This window comes from Cetorhinus maximus, chromosome 20 (genome assembly GCF_964194155.1).
Source record: "Cetorhinus maximus chromosome 20, sCetMax3.hap1.1, whole genome shotgun sequence".
Lineage (NCBI taxonomy): Eukaryota > Metazoa > Chordata > Chondrichthyes > Lamniformes > Cetorhinidae > Cetorhinus > Cetorhinus maximus.
Genome location: NC_135898.1, coordinates 3,395,799 through 3,413,549, shown reverse-complemented (window position 1 = coordinate 3,413,549; position 17,751 = coordinate 3,395,799). Strand labels below are relative to the sequence as shown.

Sequence of the window (17,751 nt, the reverse complement as noted above, 5' to 3'; positions counted from 1 at the left end):
AACTCTACGGACTAAAGAACAGGTGGCTCAACTGGGCAGTAGAGTGGGGTTGAGGGGGTCTTAGTGGGACAAGACGGGTTGAATTTAGGATGATCCTGACATTAGTCAGCCTCACGCTGTTGGGCAGTCGATGGTACCATTCACCAGTAAGCCAAGACAACAGGCACTGTGTGTTTTGGAAATGCAGAATGCTGTCTATTTGGTAGAGGTAAAGTGAACCCAGGATATTACTTAGAGCCAACTCAAGAGAGGCAGGCATAAAATTAGGGACATGTAAACTTCAAACTGATGGAAAACAGAATGGATTATAATTGTTGGAAATGATCAGGTTGGAGACATGAGGGGTCCATCAAAATGCACTTGATCTGCTCTCAAGATAAAGGAAAGACTTATAATTATTCTGCAAATTTCATGACTTCAGGATGCCCCAAAGCACTTTGCAGCAAATTAAGTATTTCTGGAAATGTAGCAACTGTTATAATACAGGAAGCACGGCAACCAGTTTGTGCACAGCAAGATCCCACAAACAATATTCTGAAATATGATCAGGTGGATTGTTTCAGTGATACCACACTAAGAAGAACTCCTCTGTAGTTCATTGAATGGCGTCATGAGATGCACTTGAAAGGGAAGACCGACGTCTCAGTTCAACATCTCCTCCAACAGTGCAACACTGCCTCAGTGTTGGACTGAATCATGCGCTCCAACTTCCAGAGTGGAACTTGAATCCACAACTTGCTTATGAGCGAGAGTGTTACCCAGTGAGCCCCACGCTGAGGAAAGCTTGGAAATTTGCAGTTCCAAAAGGATGAACTTGAACTGGCTGAGTGATTCAAAGCATATGATACTCCTCTATCTGCAATTTTAACATTCACGTTTATTTTAAATGGGTTAAAATCATTGTTGCACTAGTGAGTAAAGGAATGTCACATGATCATGTTATGTGATTTCTAGACGTGTACATCACTGACTGTCTAAGATTTTGATTGTGGTACATACAAGGCATGCTTCTTCTGTTGAACCCCATGAGGAATTCAGTGGAGTCATTAAGGGGAGAGGGATGGAAAAAGTTTCATGGTGATCTGTACCTGTACGAGGCTGTCTGTGAGAGCTAATGAATAATCAGGGGTGAGGCAGTGGAATGATTGGAGAAGAAATGATTAAGAGGAGATTTAATGGAGTTTTTCAAAATTATGAAGGGCTTAGGTAGTGTTTTTCTTTATTCATTGGGTGGTGGGCATCATTTATTGCCCATCCCTAATTGCTCTTGTTCAGAGGGCATTTAAGAGTCAACCACATTGTTGTGGGTCTGGAGCTAGACCAGGTAAGGACAGCAGATTTCCTTTCCTAAAGGGAATTAGTGAACCAGATGGGTTTTTGCAACAATCGACAATGGTCTCGTGAGTCATTATTGGACCTTTAATTCCAGATTTTTATTGAATTCAAATTCCACCATCTGCCATGGCAGGATTTGAACCCAGGTCCCCAGAGCATTATCCCAGGTCTCTGGATTACTAGTCCAGCAACAATACCACCATGCCATCGCCTCCCCGGATGTAAATAAGGGAAAGCTGTTTTGTTGGCTGTAAGGTGCTTTGGAACATGCTGAGTTTGTGAAAGATGCTATAGAGCACAAGTTTTTCCTTCTAAAGTCAATGAGACACTTTCAACTTTGTTATCTTTTTAATGGTTGACATGACTGCATTCAAGAATAGTATCTTGGCAAATTTTAGGGGCTGGATGCACTGCAAGATAGCATGTCTATAGCCGGACACAGTGGGTGAGACACAATATGGATGCAGCCAACTGAGAATACCTGTCCTTTGCCATGAACATTCAATAGCTTGAAACCGGATTTCTGGTTCTCTCCAATCACTCACATAGTAGATGCAGTGAGCTGCTGGATGAACTTGCATTTCTACAGTGTCTCTCGTAGTCTCAGGACATCCAACAACCCTTTACAGCCAATGAAGTACTTTCCGAAAGTGCAGTCACTGTTTTATTGCAGGAAACGCAACAGCCAATTTCACAGCTAGCTCTTCACGAACAGAAATGTGACAATAACCAGATAATATGTTTTAGCGATACTGATTAAGGCACAAATATTGGCCAGGACACTGCGATAACACCCCTAACCCTGTTCAAGATAGTGGCATTTATGTCGATTTGGGAGAGTGGATGGCACCTGAGTTTAACATCACCTCCAAAAGGCAGAACTTCCCAGGTGCAGTACTCCCTCCTGTGAGATAGATTATGGGCTCTGTGCCTAGAACGGAGCTTGGACCCATGACCTTCTGACTTCAAGCTGAGAGTTTGCCCCACTGAGCCATAGCTGAATCAGGTATGCTTCTTGGTTCTTGTTGAGTCAGCTGGCATCAGCCTGCATTGCTGGATGGGGCAGTTATAACTACTGATGTCAGTGTCTGGGAAAAGGAGGATGAAATAAATCATCCCTCCATTGCAACCCCTACTGAAAAGAGAGCCCCAGGCCAGGATTTGTGGCTCAGATATAATGCCCCCATGGCCTGCCAGGCATCAATGTCCAAGTTTGCACCAGACTGTCAAGATTCACACATGACAATTGGACAGAGAGGATACATTCCTGATGATGACAAAGCCCCTGGAAGCACAGCTTAGAGGTGTCAAAATTAGGAAAAAAGAAGTGATTGCTTCAGTGCAGCGTGAAGCTCACAAAGGGTTAACCGGCCCTTCAGCAGTTCCCTGAGAGTTAGTTTCCCCTCCCGCTCCGCACCTCCCCCCTCCCCCCCCCCCCCCACCCCTAACCCCGGTGCTAACCCGTGTTGTAAATTCATCACGGGAAGCTTTTTTTAGTCCAGATATAAATAGTTTCAGTATCCGACACCAAGTTAACACTTATCTCTGGGCAAAAGGTTAAAATTAGCGCGAGCGGCTGTGCATTTTGCAAAAGCGAGATAGATCCCTGCTCAAAAGCTGTGGAATTCTTCTGCCCAATCGCTAGCTTTAGGTCAGTGTCGATGGGGACAAACGCAGTACTTGATCCGAGCCTTTAAGGCACAAAATCTTTTGCTGTGGATTGCCTGTCAGTTTTTGGTGCGTTTGTTTTTTGTTGGAAGCAGGTTGAGAATAACGAATCAAAATATTTTAATTTTCTTCCCTCTGCTGGGATAAGATACCATTGACACCATTCACTTGCTTCTCCCTCTTCCTGTGTGAGAATAAATGCGAGTGTCGGCAGGCTATCAGAGAGGATAGGAGAATCTTCTTCACACAGCAAGTTGCGAGACTGTGGGACTCACCTCCAGGGTTAGTGGCTGACGCAGGACTGATGGCACATTCCAGATTAGAGTGGAGATGAATAGGGGTTACCAGTTCTGGTTGAAAATATTCCTGGACGTTTCATCACCTCAAACCGCCTCGCTCAGTCAAACAGCCCCCTTTTATCCCATATCCATTATTTGTACAACAAATGACGCATTAGAGGAAACTGAATATAACATAATTATTTAAATGCTGCCTATGATTTTCTTTGCACAGCGGTGTCCCAGAAATTAATCTGAAGGATTGGCAATCTTAGATAGGTGGATGGAGGAGGAGGGGATGAAGTGATAAGGGAAAGAGGTGGATAAATGTGATTAGGGTAAATTGCTGGCCTGATGAGTGAACATAGATATGGGTTGCTTGGGCCCAACAGTCTGTTTCCATGTTGTAATTTCTATATACTTCTGTGCCAGTGCACAGTGCTTTGGGTTATACACCAAGGCAGACCTGTAGAATGTAAATGAGGTGCTCATGCCAAAAGTCACTCAGACATGAAGTGAGATCCCCATCACAGAGGGTCCCCTCTATCTTTGCTTTGGTGTCAGAAGTACATATTTGGAAGTGGCATATACAAGATAACCACAGCATCCACACCATCACAACACTTTTTGTGTAAATAAACAATGAGCGTCTGGGTCTGTTTTTTGGGACAGGATAAGGTCCACTCAAACACGCTTCCTCAATGCTGTTTGCCATGCTATCCTCTTCAAGAAGGATGAGACCAACAATGCTGTGGGAACACCATCACTTCCAATTCCACTCCAAGTCTTGAACTGGACATTCATCAGTCATTGTCACTGGGTCCAAACCCTTTCAATTCCTTACCTACCAGCACTGTGGGAACCTCTTCACCACAGACAAGAAAGTCCACGAACACCTTCTTAAAGGGCAGCTGGGAATGAGCAATGAATGGGGCCTTGCCAGCAATGGCCACAATCTCAAATACAAGTTGAAAAATATATATTTTGCTCTGACTCATATAAATCAAAAGCTTCCAGTTGTTCTGCCTCCAATGCAGTGCTGAGGATGAGATGTTAATCTGAGATCCCGTCTGCCTTCTCAGGTAGATGTAAAAGATCCCAGGATACTGTTGGCAGAAGAGCATGGGAGTTCTCCCAGTGTCTTGGGGTCAACCAGCATCATTCATATAGATTATCTGGTCATGATCACATTGCTGCTTTGTGCGATCTCACTATGCACAAATTGGCTGTCTCATTGTCAACATTGCAACAGCGTCTACACTTCAAAAAGTACTTCATTGGCTATAAAGTGCTTTGGGATGTCCTGAAGATATGGAAGTACTATACAAATGCAAGTTAATTCTTCTTATATTTTTTAAATGATCAATTATTACACTTGATAAACAAGTTAGGCAGACCAACTTGCAATACAGTGAGGTGACACACGCCATCAAAATACTGTACTGAAAGTTCAAACATCTCAAGTGTGGCACACGAGAAATTACTTTGAGGTGTGGTGACTGCTGTAATGGCAACCAAATCGTCAGAGACCATGCCTTTTTGCCGAGCACCATTCACACAGTCAACAGCTCTCGATTGCATCACTGCCACTGTGATCATCGAAAAGTGTCTGGTCTCTCCAGTCCTGACTCAAGTCTGGCCTGAGTTATGCAGAGAATCATAGAGCTGTGGCTCAGTTCTCTGCCACATCACAATGTATTAAAGCAATCACACATGTTACAGGAGCTACCCGGCCATTTCACAGCCAATGAACTGCTTTTGATGTGTGGTGGCTGTTGTCCTGTAGGCAAATGTGGCAGCTACTTTAGTGCACAGCAAGATCCCAGTAAATGGTTGATCAAGGGAGAAACAGTGGCCAGGATGCTGGTGACAACTCCTTGCTGTACTTAACTAGGAATGTTTTACATTTGCCCCCAGCAGGCACATTGGGCCGGTGTCGGGGAGAGGGTGGGTTTGTGGCAATTAGTTTAACATCTTTTCTGAAGATTTGTAAAATCTGGACTAGGTCAGAGCTGCCAACAGGAACCTTTGTCTATAGGGCAGGAGTCAGATCAGGCTCCAACGCAAATTCTCTAATCTGCACTTAAGGCTGTCGACTACAAGTGTCGAATTTTGCACTGAAGTCTTTGCTGTTGAGAAATGTTTTCTGACTTCCTTATGTCCATCTTCCATGATATATTAGAAAATCTTTTTTCCCTAACACACTCCCTTGTCACGATTATAAACATACTTCAGTGTCAACTCTTCCAATATTAAATTCCTCTATCCATGTTTGTAATGGCAAATGCCTTTGTAAACATGTCACATGGTAATCACGTCATCCCTCCAGTAGTGGTGCTGCAGCATCTCAGTTTTGCATCCAGCCCCTCAGCCTCTACAATAAGTTTATCTATTTAATTGTAATTAATCTGAAATCAAATTAATGCATGAAAATAAGGACAGGATTATGATTTAAAACAGGGACTGACTAATCCAATTATTACCTCCTGCCATCTTGACCCCACTTCACTTGTAGCCTACACATGATCTTGGCTCGCCCTGTCACTGCCACAGGAGGTCAGCCTGTGAACTTCAACAAAAAGTGAACAGCCGCAAATTTGGCCAACAAAGCAGGATGGTAGGAATTGGAGAGTTCATCTGCACCATGCAATTGCAGCATACCATATCTTAGACCCGTGGTCAGAAGTGGCTGTAACTTATGGTGGATATGAATAACACTACTCCAAAACTTCCACAGAGCCAATTATAGAGCTTTGAGAAATTAGTGCCAAGTCGGAAGGGGGAATAAACTGAGGCAAAATAATCCACTGTGCTAATAAACCTCCAGTGAGCATGTAGGGAGTTGCCTCTCAGTACCGCTCAAGTGCTTTTGGCTTATTCTAAGACCTTTTCTCCTTCTGTTAACCTCTATTGTTAAATCCAGGAAGAAAGATTGATTTGTGCCGCTGCTTTTCTGAACGAAGGTTGATAGTCTAGGCTTGTGAGCTTGGCTGGGAATTGAATCCAATGCCCCGTGTATTATATTCAGTCACCCAGGCCCTGGAGGCCCCGAGGTTCGCACCCCCCCGCCGTTTGCCCCGGGCCTCCCGGTGAGATTGCCGAATGGAATCTGTGAATATTTATGTGCTGTGGACATATGTCCACAGGAGAATAGATTGAGGCTCGGTTCAGTTAGGGTGATGGAAAAAATGCTACAGAGAGGAGGGATCTTTTTTTTCGAGATGATAAAAATAGCAAAGGCTGCAAATGGATAGCTGGACAAGAGGATCTTCCTATTCTATCCTGCAGACCACCAGGGAGAAACCTCCAAAGGGGCTCTCTTGTGCTGATCTCAGCGAATTTTAAACTTGATCTGCTTCCAGTATCCTGATAGATAGATGGCAATTATATAGTGCCTTTCATGACCTTCGAACATCCCAAAGTGCTTTACAACCACTAAAATACTTTCTGAAGTGTAATGTAGGAGTACATTATGTTTTTGTATGTTTGGATGTTGGTTATAGAGAAATTACACATATTATAACAGAGAAACTGGCCGATTGTGTGATGCCATGAAAAAGAGATAACCTACTCATTACCTCAGGGTTGTTTGTGGGATCTTGGCATACACAAAATGGCTTTGTATTTGCCCACACAACCAGCTTCATTGGCTTGGGCATGTGCACAGGATGGGAGATGGCCACATCCCCAAGGATATGCTATAAGGGGAGGCAGCTCATGCCAAGAGACCCACAGACCACCCAAAGGTCTGACTGAAAGATGCTGTCGCAAAAATCCTCAACATCAATCACGACAAGTGGGAAACTCTAGTTGACAAACGCTAATGGTGACACCAGCTGTGGGCAGCAGTGCACCACCATGATGATGTGTGGTTTCAGAAGCTCCGAAGCAGATGCCAGCCCTGCAAACAAAGCATCAGCAGAGATCATCCTGCACCAGCTGGCAAGGGGCATCTTCATGTATGGCTCTGGTGGCAGGCTTTGCCTTTCCAGAATCGGCTTGTTTAGCCATCACGAGAATTGCAGCAGATGGTCTGACCTGATCTCAAGTTCTGAGGCTACATTCCCATCATGTTCTGCAGATGGAAAGATGCCGATCTCTCAATGGCTTTAGGATGATTGTGACCGGGCTGTGTAAATGCAAGTTGTGGTTGGATTTAGCCTTGTTTTTTTTCCTGATTTTGCCAAGAGTTGTGAGAACATCCTTTGGGCCCTTCCTCAGCCAGGGCTGCTAATCCTCCAGGATTGTCCTGGATTCTCCAGGAATTATAGATTGATCTCCAGGAGACTGTTGTGAGAAAAACCCAGGACCTCAGAGGAGCATTTTTTAAAATGTGCTTTATTTTAGTATTTCTGGGAAAAGGGACATACTGTGGAAAGTTTTCATCTTGCATTCATCAAGACAGATCTGCAAGAATACCAAATGAGTGCATGATAAAAAGCCTCGACATGTCTCTTTTTTCAGCAATACTCAGGTTCTGTACTACCAAGTGACTTGTTTTTATTTTAATTTGATCACCTTGTTTATTAATTTTAAAAATATTGAACATAGTGGGGAGAAAAGGAGCATTGCAAAGATGGACCCATTTGCCAGCCAATGGTGGGACTCTGGAGATGGGGAGGTTGGAGGTCATGTGATGACACCCCCAGGAATATGTCCAGCCGGATTTGGCAACCCTCCGCTCAGGTCAGACTGGCGGAAGGACGAGTGGGGGCAGGGAACAACGAACGCACACAGTGCGATCCGCGAACGCGTGCCCCAGATCACTGGGCTCCGGCACAGTAAAAGCAAATTGATTTTATTTCTCCCTTTGTAAACAAAAGGGGGAGAATCAATCGTCTCCTAATTTTAATCAGCACGTGAGGGACCACGCCAGGAACAGTGACCAGCTCAGCCGCCGGCACATCCGTGTCTACCAGCTCTACAGCCGGACCAGTGGAAAGCACGTCCAGATCCTAGGCAAGAGAATCAATGCGACCGCTGAAGATGGGAGTAAATACGGTAAGAAAGTCCACCAGGATATTGCTGTTTTACTAATGGCTATGCATACTGATGCCATAAGCACTGGTCAGAATGGAGAAGATGAGTAATTGGTCCATCAATCACACCAACAAGTGACCATTGTAAGCGGCGGCGATTGATTTTATGCACATCAACTGCATTATGTGACTCTCCTCCATTCACCGCAATTTGCTGCTTTAAATAGACTCTGCTTTAGACTAGGTTTCTGCTCTCAGCCCCAAAATTCAAACTGTTTATATATCCTGTATAGAATAACGGACACCCTGGAGTGAGTTCCAGACTGGAATCGAATCGAGGGGTACGAGGAGTTTACATACAGAATAACAGATACCCGGGAGTGAGTTACAGATTGGAATCTAATCGAGGGGTACGGGGAGTTTACATACAGAATAATAGATACCCGGGAGTGAGTTACAGACTGGAATCTAATCGAGGTATTTGGGTGGTTTCTATAGAAAATAACAGATACCCGGGAGTTACAGACTGCAATCTAATGGAGGGGTTTGGGTTATTTAGATATAGAATAGCAGACAACCGGGAGTGAGTTATAGACTGGAATCTAATTGAGGGGTTCGGCGCAGTTTATATATAGAATAACAGGTACCCGGGAGTGAGTTACAGGCTGTAATCTAATGAAGGCTTTTGGGTGGTTTCTATATAGAATAACAGATACCCAGGAGTGAGTTACAGACTGGAATCTAATCAAGGGGTTTGGGGTGGTTTACATACAGAATAACAGGTACCCGGGAGTGAGTTACAGGCTGGAATCTAATCAAGCTGTTCAGGGTGGTTTATATCTAGAATAACAGATATCCGGGAGTGAGTTATAGACTGAAATCTAATTGAGGGGTTCAGGTGGCTTAAATATAGAATAACAGATACCCAGGAGCGAGTTACAGGCTGCAATCTATTCGCGGGGTATGGGGTGGTTTATATATAGAATAACAGATATCTAGAAGTGAGTTACAGACTGGAATCTAATCGAGAGGCTTATATATAGAATAAGAGATACCTGGGAGTGAGTGACAGGCTGCAATCTAATCAAGGTGTTTGGACTGTTTATATGCAAAATAACAGATACCTGAGCATGAGTTACACGCTGGTAATTAATCCAGGGGTTTGGGTGGTTTATATATAGAATAACAGTTCTTTAATACTTGCTTATAGTGAATTCACAATGCCCGTGTGGAGCTTTGCCTACAGAGCAGCTACTAATGAATGGGACATGGTAGTCAGCAAACATACAGGCTCTTCCCTTCATTTATTTTCAGAAATAGGGAAACTTCTCTGTGAATATCCCGCTATACCCAAGGTAATTGGGGGAAAAACCCAGCTTATTCTGGTATTTGACAGCATTTTATTCCCCAACACCGGTGAGACCTTCATTGTGTTCTGTGCCTGTCCATGTGGCCTACAGCTAGTTCCTCAGTAGATATGGATCCAGTTCCTCTTTGAAGATCAGTATTTTCATGGGGGATTTTCCTCTTGCAGCAAAACTGCTGGTGGAAACAGACACATTCGACAGCCGAGTGCGAATCCGAGGAGCAGAGACTGGACACTACATCTGCATGAACAGAAGGGGGAAACTTGTCGGAAAAGTAAGTGACTGAGCAAAGCCAGGTCTGCATCGTTTCCTGGGGTTGTACATGTGGCTCCAAATCCAGGAGGGTCCATGAAGTTGGGGAAAGCACTCACAGAATTAATCAGTGCCTCCTTCACACAACGAGTGGTTGGGGTCTGGAATGCACTGCCTGGAAGTGTGGTGGAGGCAGGTTCAATCAAGGCATTCAAGAGGCCATTAGACGATTATTTGAATAGAAACAAAGTGCACGGGTACGGGGAAAAGGCAGGGCAATGGCACCAGGTCATAATGCTCATTTGGAGAGCCATTGCAGACACGATGGGCTGAATGGCCTCCTCCTGTGCCATTAAAATTCTGTGATCAGTGTGAAACGCGTTAGCATTTGCAACAAATTTTGTGCATTTTGAAAAATTTTCCAACCTCTCCTCCCAACTTCAAGGACTCTGTGCAACCCATGCTACACTCTGGAACAAGGTGCCAGATCAGTTCTACTCATGTCCAAAAATACATTTGGACTTTGACACATCTGTGGTTTTTAAAGCGAGGAAGGGCAGACATGTTGCTGTGATCTGGAATATACTGCTCGATTGAATAGTAAGCTTCAAAAGGAAACTGGATAGGTACTTGAAAAGAAAAAAAAAAATTCAGGGCTGAGGGGGAAGAGCAGAAACTAATTGGACAGCTCTTTCAAAGATCCAGCACAAACCTGATGGGCTGAATGGCTTTATTTGATGTTGCAGAACCTATCGTATCAAGCATTTGAGTCACCTGATACTGGCATATATTAAAAGACTTGCATTTATATAGCACCTTTCATGACCTCAGGACATCCCAAAGCACTTTACAGCCAATGAAGCAGTTCTAAAACGTGGCCAGTGTTGTAATGCAGGAAACACGGCAGCCAATTTACATACAGCAGGCTCCCACAAACAGCAATGTGATGGTGATGAGATAATCTACTTTAGGGATGGTTGAGGGATAAATATTGTCCCTGGGACCCTTTGGAGAACTCCCCTGTCCTTTTTTGAGATAGTGGCCGTGGGATTGTTCATGAAATGACCATCTTCATTCGTCTGATCAGACTCCAAATTCTGTTTCGAAGGTTGTAACAAGCAGAGTCGCATTAGGGGGATTGTTTGAGGGCTGTTTTCGGTGACTGGAAGTGGAGATGTTCCCCGAGCTTCACTCGACCTCCCCGGCTTTGGGAGGTCCGCAGTCAACAGGCAGTATCGCAGGATGCTGATTCTGATACTTGCTGAACTGCACCCTGCCATGGAGAGAGGGGTGTGAGGAGAGAATTATTAACAGTGAAAAGTTTTCCAGTTTCTAATTGAATATTACCGGAGATGGAACTAGGGCTTTCTTGGTGTGTGCAGGCAGTTATTCCACCCTAGGATTGCCGGTTCTGCCATTGAGTACTAATTCTGATGAAGCCATTGCTTGCCTTGCGAGCCCACCACCAACTCTGTTCCCTAACCTTTGATTCTTTTCCCCTTCCTAGCCAGTGTCTGAGGCTGAATCAGGTTGTTCTATTTGACCCTCAGCTGAGCTTCTGCCCCCATATCCTCTTTGTCGCTATGTATGTGACCCCCTTCAGCTCTGCAAACTGCCAAGATCTCTGCAATCCTCCAATTCTGGCCTCTTATGCATCCTCAATTTCCGAAGCTCCATTATTGACAGCCAAGGCCCTAAGTTCTGGAATTTCCTCTCTACCTCTCTCTCCGCCTTTAAGGCGCGCTGTAAAAACTACCTTTTTGACCAAGCTTTTGGTCACCTGTCCTAATATCTTCTAAAGTGGCACAATATCAAATTTTGTTTGATTTCTTGCTTAAGAAGCACCTTGGGACTTTTTTACAATGTTAACTACTGTATAAGTGCAAGTCGTTGCTGATAGGACTTATTTTGGATTGGAATCTTGCTGTACCCAAATTGCCCGTTACCTTTTTTCAATGAAACAACGGTGACTGCACTTTAAAAGTAATCTGTTGGCAGTACAGGGCTGTGGAATGTCCTGAGGGAGTTAAAGGTGTGATGTCAAAATGCTAGTCAGTCTTTTCTTTCCAATTGAGGAAAACATCACTGAATTGTTACAGCGCAGAAGGAAGCCATTCAGCCCATCATATCTGCACCAGCTCTCTGCTTGAGAAACTGGCCTAGTACCATTCTCCCACATAACCTTGAACATTCTTCCTTTTCAAATAACAGTCTAATTCTCTTTTGAATGTTTCAATGGATCTGCCTCCGCCACACTCTCAGGCAGTGCATTCCAGACCTGAACCACTTGCTCCGTGAAAAAGTTTTTCCTAAGACCACTTTTGCTTCTTTTACTAAATGCTTTAAACCTGTGCCCTCTTGTTCTCAATCCCTTCACCAATGGGAAGTTTCTCTCTATCTACCCTGTCCAGACTCCTCCTGATTTTGCATCCCTCTACCAAATCTCCTCTCAACCTTCTTTTCTCAAGGCAAAACACTCTTAACTCCTCCAATCTACCTTTAGGACTGAAGTTCCTCGTCCCTGGAACCATTCTCGTGAATCTTTTCTGCACCCTTTCTAATGCCTTCACTTCCTTCCTAAAGTGGGGCACCCAGAACTGGACACAGTACTCTCACTAAGGCTGAACTAGTGACTTATACAAGTTCAACATAACCTCCTTGCTCTTGTACTCTATGCCCCTATCAATAAAGCCTAGAATACTGTTTGCTTTATTAACTGATCTCTCAACCTGTCCTGCAACCTTCAGGGACTTATGCACATAAATACCCAGGTCCCTCTGCTCCTGCACCCCCTTTAGAATTGTATCCTTTACTTTATACTGTCTCTCCATGTTCTTCCTACAAAAATAAATTACTTCACACTTCTCTGCATTGAACTTTATCTGCCACCTGTCTTCCACCAACTTGTCTATGTCCTTTTGAAGTTCCACTCTAACCTCCTCAAAGTTCACAATGCTTCCAAGTTTTGTACACCAAGGTCCAGATCATTAATATATGTCAGGAAAAACAAGGGGCCCAACACTGACCCCTGGGGAGCTCCACTACAAACCTTCCTCCAGCACAAACAACATCCATTAAGCAGTGAAGGGTCATGAGGACTCAAAACGTCAACTGTGCTCTTCTCCACCGATGCTGCCAGACCTGCTGAGTTTTTCCAGGTATTTCTGTTTTTGTTTTGGATTTCCAGCATCCGCAGTTCTTTGCTTTTATCCATTAAGCAGTACTCTTTGTTTCCCGTCACTTAGCCAAATCCCTATCCACATTGCTACAGTTCCTTTTGTTCCATGAGCTATAACTTTCCTCACAAGTCTGCTGTACCCTACTGTATCAAACACCATTTGGAAGTCCATGTACACCACATCAATACATTGTTCTCATCAACCCTCTCTGTTACCTCTTCAAAAAACTCCAACAAGTAAATTGAACATGATTTTCCTTATAAAGAAATCCATGCTGGCTTTCCTTAATTAACCCGCATTTGACCATGTGACTATTAACGTTTTCCTGAGTTATTGTTTCTAGAAGTTTCCCCACCACCAAAGTTAAACTGATTGGCCTGCAGTTGCTGGGCTTATCTTTAGCCGCTTTTTTGAACAAGGGTGTAACGTTTGCAATTCTCCAGTCCTCTTGCACCACCCTGAGTTGAAGGAAGACTGAAAAATTATGGTCAGGGCCTCTGCACTTTCCACTCTCACTCTTTGCAGTATCCTTGGATGCATATCATCCCTTCCCGGTGTCCTATTAACTTTTAAGTACAGATAACCTATCCAATTCCTCCTTTTTTTCAATTTTAAACACTTTTGGTGTCTGAATTACTTCCTCTTTTTCCATGGCTTGCGTAGCATCTTCTTCCTGGGTAATGGCAGATGCAAAGTATTAATTTAATTCCTCAGCTATGCCCTCTGCCCATGTGTAAATCCCCTTTTTGGTCCCTAATCGGCCCCACTCCTCCTTTTACTATTTGTACTATGGTTTTACATTTTAAATTTGAAATGCAGTCTTGATTTTATTTTTATCCAGCTGGTTGGAAAGGGGAAGGATTGCATTTTCACAGAAATACTGCTGGAGAATAACTACACGGCGCTGAGGAACACCAAATATGACGGGTGGTACATGGCCTTTACCAGGAAGGGGCAGCCCAGGAAAGCAACAAAGACCAGGCAGAACCAGAGAGAAGTCCACTTTATGAAAAGACTCTTCAAAGGGGAACCGCTCTTCCCAAACCGGGGCCGGCAAAGGCACTTTGAGTTTATAAATTACCCTGTCACCAAAAGGACTCGGAGGACACGTCTGCCGAGGAGGCACCGAACCTAGAAAAGGACAGCTCCCGTGACTTTCAATATTTTTTAAATAAGATGTTTTATTTTTTTATACTTGGTTTTAATGGGTAGATGGTGGAACATAAGCAGGTTTTTAAAAAAAAAACACAAAAAATTGATTCAATAAAAAAAAAAATGAAACAAGCTCCTAAAAATGAAAGGCTGTTCTGTGTGTGCTGGATTGTAAATGTCAGGGATTGTTGTATTTAAATTCATCAATGGCACGTCAGTGAGGAAATCCAGTTCTTCATCAGATATATCAGGAAAGGACTTGTATTTCTAGGCGCCATACAAATCCTCAGGACATCTCAAAGCACTTTACAGCCACTGAAAGACTTTTGAAACTGTTCTCAAAAGGGCCAAGTTCTTCAGAATATCCCGCTATAGACTGCTGAGGAATCGAGTGTATGGCTCAGTGCACAGCGCTCTAGCCTGAGTCAGAAAGTCAGAAGTTTTGAGTCCCACTGCAGACAGCAGACTAATCTAGATCAACACGCCCAGTGCAGTACTGAGGGAGTGCTGCATTGTCATAGGTGCTGTCTTTTAAATGAGACATTCAAGCAAGGCCCCTTCCACCCTCTTCACTGGATAGAAACATTCCCGTGACACTATTTTGAAGAAGAGCAGGGGAGCCCTCGCCAGTGTCCTGGGCCAATGTTTTATCCTTGACCAACTTGGCTACAGCATCACCGATCTCATTCCTGTTTATGGGAGCTTGCTGTGTTCAAATTAGCTGCCGTCTTTCCGCCAGGACGATAGTGACTACATTGCAAAAGAAAATAATTGGCTGTGAGGCGCCTTGGGACATCCTGATGTCATGAAAGTTTCTATAGAATGTGAGTTCTTTCCTTCTCCAGTACTACCTTTAGTCGAGGTTTTGATGAGGCTACAGCTGAATGAAACACAATTTAATGTCATGCAGTGCCTTTAAAATACCTCAGTTACCCTTGGAGTAAAATGTGAGGAATGATTGCAGGGAAAGGTTACAAACCCTTCCGCAAGGAAAAAGCTTAGGCCAGGAGTGACCTGGTGCTGGGGTCCTGTTGCTCCCCACTTTTAACTGTGTTATCAGGGCAAATGCAGAAAGCCAGGACGCTGAAGAGTGTAAAACCTGCCAGGGAAGAAAGCAAAACTTCCAGAAAACAGAGAGGCTCATTTCAAAGGTGAAACTGTAACTGCAGTTTCCTCTGTGGGTGAAATTTATTTCAAGTAGCCTTGATAAAACCCACCAAAAGAAGCAATGTAACTTCTATCCGTTCATCTCTCTACACACAGAGGGCACTTTGAACTCACTGCCTTGATGTAAGTGAAATGAATGAACTGGCATCTGGCTTGTGGAAGGCTATTTAACCATGGGGGAAATAAGACGATGTGCAATCTTGTCCACACGTAAGCATGCATTCCAGTAATGATTTGGAGTGGCTGACTTTCCTGACCCTTGTCCAGGGCACTGAGGCTAATTGCAGGAGAGTAACTGAGTTGACACATACTAGGGATTGGATTGAGAGTGGCGTGGGAGGGACAGGTCTTTCTTTCTGCTGTGTGTGGCAAAGTGTTCTCTGGGTGACTGTCATCTCAGTCAGACCTGTAGTTGTATACGTTGATTCTGCAAACCAGGACAGTGGCACATACAGCATTGTCAAGCAGTGGAAAGGAAGGCTTGGTGAAGGTGAACAACAAAGTATTTTGTCCCCATTGCAATGGAATGGAGCAGTTGAGAGAGTCACCACTCAGTAGCAAGTGACATCTGCACTTAACATCTTTTGTCACCTCCACCTTTCAGACTCCCCAGCTGGAATTTTCCAGCCCCTCACGCCAGCAGGATCTTTCTGTCACGCTGATGTGAATGGAGATTTCAAAGGTTCGCCAGCCCCGCTATGGAGGAACCCGCCACAAGGGGGGTGGGGGGAGGGGGGCTTGAAAATCCTGGCTCCCCTGAGTAACCAGAATAACCAGTCAGACAGAACAGAGGAATATCAGAGCATGGCGGGGCCATTCATCAACTCAGATCTGCTCCATGAGAACAGGAGGAGGCCATTCAACCTCTTAAGCCAGGAACAGGAACAGAAAGTGGCTTTTTAGCCCCTTGAGTCTGTTACACAGGAACATGAGGAGGTCATTCAGCCCCTCATGTTTGTTACTCAGGAACAGGGATGAGACCATTCAGCCCATCGAGCCGATTCCACCGTTCAATTGGATCATTGGCTGATCTGTACCTCAACTCTATTTACCTACCTCAGAGCCATACACTGAACTAACAAAAATCTATCAATCTCAGCTCTGAAAGCTCTGATTGACTGACCGCAGCCACAGTTTTTTTGGAGGAGAGCATTCCAGATTTCAGCTACCCATTGTGTGAAGAAGTGTTTCCTAATTTAACCCCTGAACGACCCTGGTTCTAATTTTAATGTCCCCAAGTTCTTTAATACCCCACCAGTTGAAATAGTTTCTTCCCCTTTACCCCATTGAATCCTTCTAATATTTTAAACGCCTAGCCCTCAATCTGCTATATTCAAGGGAATGGGGTTGCCAACTCTGGTTGGATGTATACCTCGAGATTTCATCACATGAACTGTTTCCAACCACTCCACTCACAGGTCAAACAGTCTTTACTACAAATTCAATATAATTACATTGAATAAACTCATTGTTCAGTGAAAATCATCTGTCACGTTTCACATTCAGTCATATTTCAAATTGCTGAAGAGAGAGTTGCCGAGGCTTTTTATCTTACACTCACCAGGACAAATGCAAGAATGCCAAATTTCAAAAGATCAAAGCCATTTAATACTGCAGGAGGAAAGGGTGATGATTGGTTGGAAAGTCTCTGATTCAGATTGGCCAAGGCATTGCCATGGAGAAAGCAACATGAAGTCACATGTAGGCCAGACCAGGTAAGGTTGGCAGATTTCCTTCCATAAAGGACAAAAGTGAAGTGCATCACATGGAGTTTCACAACAATTGATGGGAGTTTCATGGTCACAATTACTGAGACTACTTATGCCAGATTTATTAATTAAGTTAATTTCACCAGCTGGCATGGTGGGATTTGAACCCATGTCCCCAAAAGACAAGTGTGGTTCTCTGGATTACTAGTCCAGTGACATTGCTATTACACCACCATCTCCCCATTAAGTCAAATGTTTTACTTAACCCTTACTGGCTAAACAAAGATTGAATGTTTTAATTTCCCAGCTCCTTAGACTGGCTCCCAAACTTTGGAGCTGGGGAAACACACCGATCAATCAACTCATGGGCTTCCCATGATGTTACAGTTTGATTTCTTTTCTAACCTTTTTCAAAGTTGAAGGTGTCCAGGTTCACTCCTGCTCCCCACTCTCTCTCTCTCCAGGTAAGTGATAGGCCCCAAGCCTGGACTTCAATTTATTCTCATCCTGATTTCTCCTAGGTTCTGCCCCTCACCATCTCTCTCTAAGTAAGGAGTTTGCTTGTTATGTTTTTATTCACATTGTACTTTTAAGAAAGCATCAATCAATTAACAATTTGTAAGAATCTTTAAAATATTGTTGATAATCAAATGCCCACTTTCATT

The 17,751-nt window shown here is 43.9% G+C and overlaps 1 protein-coding gene across 1 annotated transcript; it reads left to right on the top strand.

The window, feature by feature from the left end:
* The first annotated feature begins 1,392 nt into the window (after positions 1-1,392).
* On the top strand, positions 1,393-14,288 carry fgf17 (fibroblast growth factor 17). The gene is made up of 5 exons (XM_078565310.1): positions 1,393-1,400; positions 1,621-1,636; positions 8,138-8,282; positions 9,795-9,901; positions 13,900-14,288. Exons 1-5 carry the CDS (start codon positions 1,393-1,395, stop codon positions 14,191-14,193), a joined length of 570 nt encoding a protein of 189 aa, XP_078421436.1. The 3' UTR covers positions 14,194-14,288.
* Positions 14,289-17,751: the final 3,463 nt, after the last annotated feature.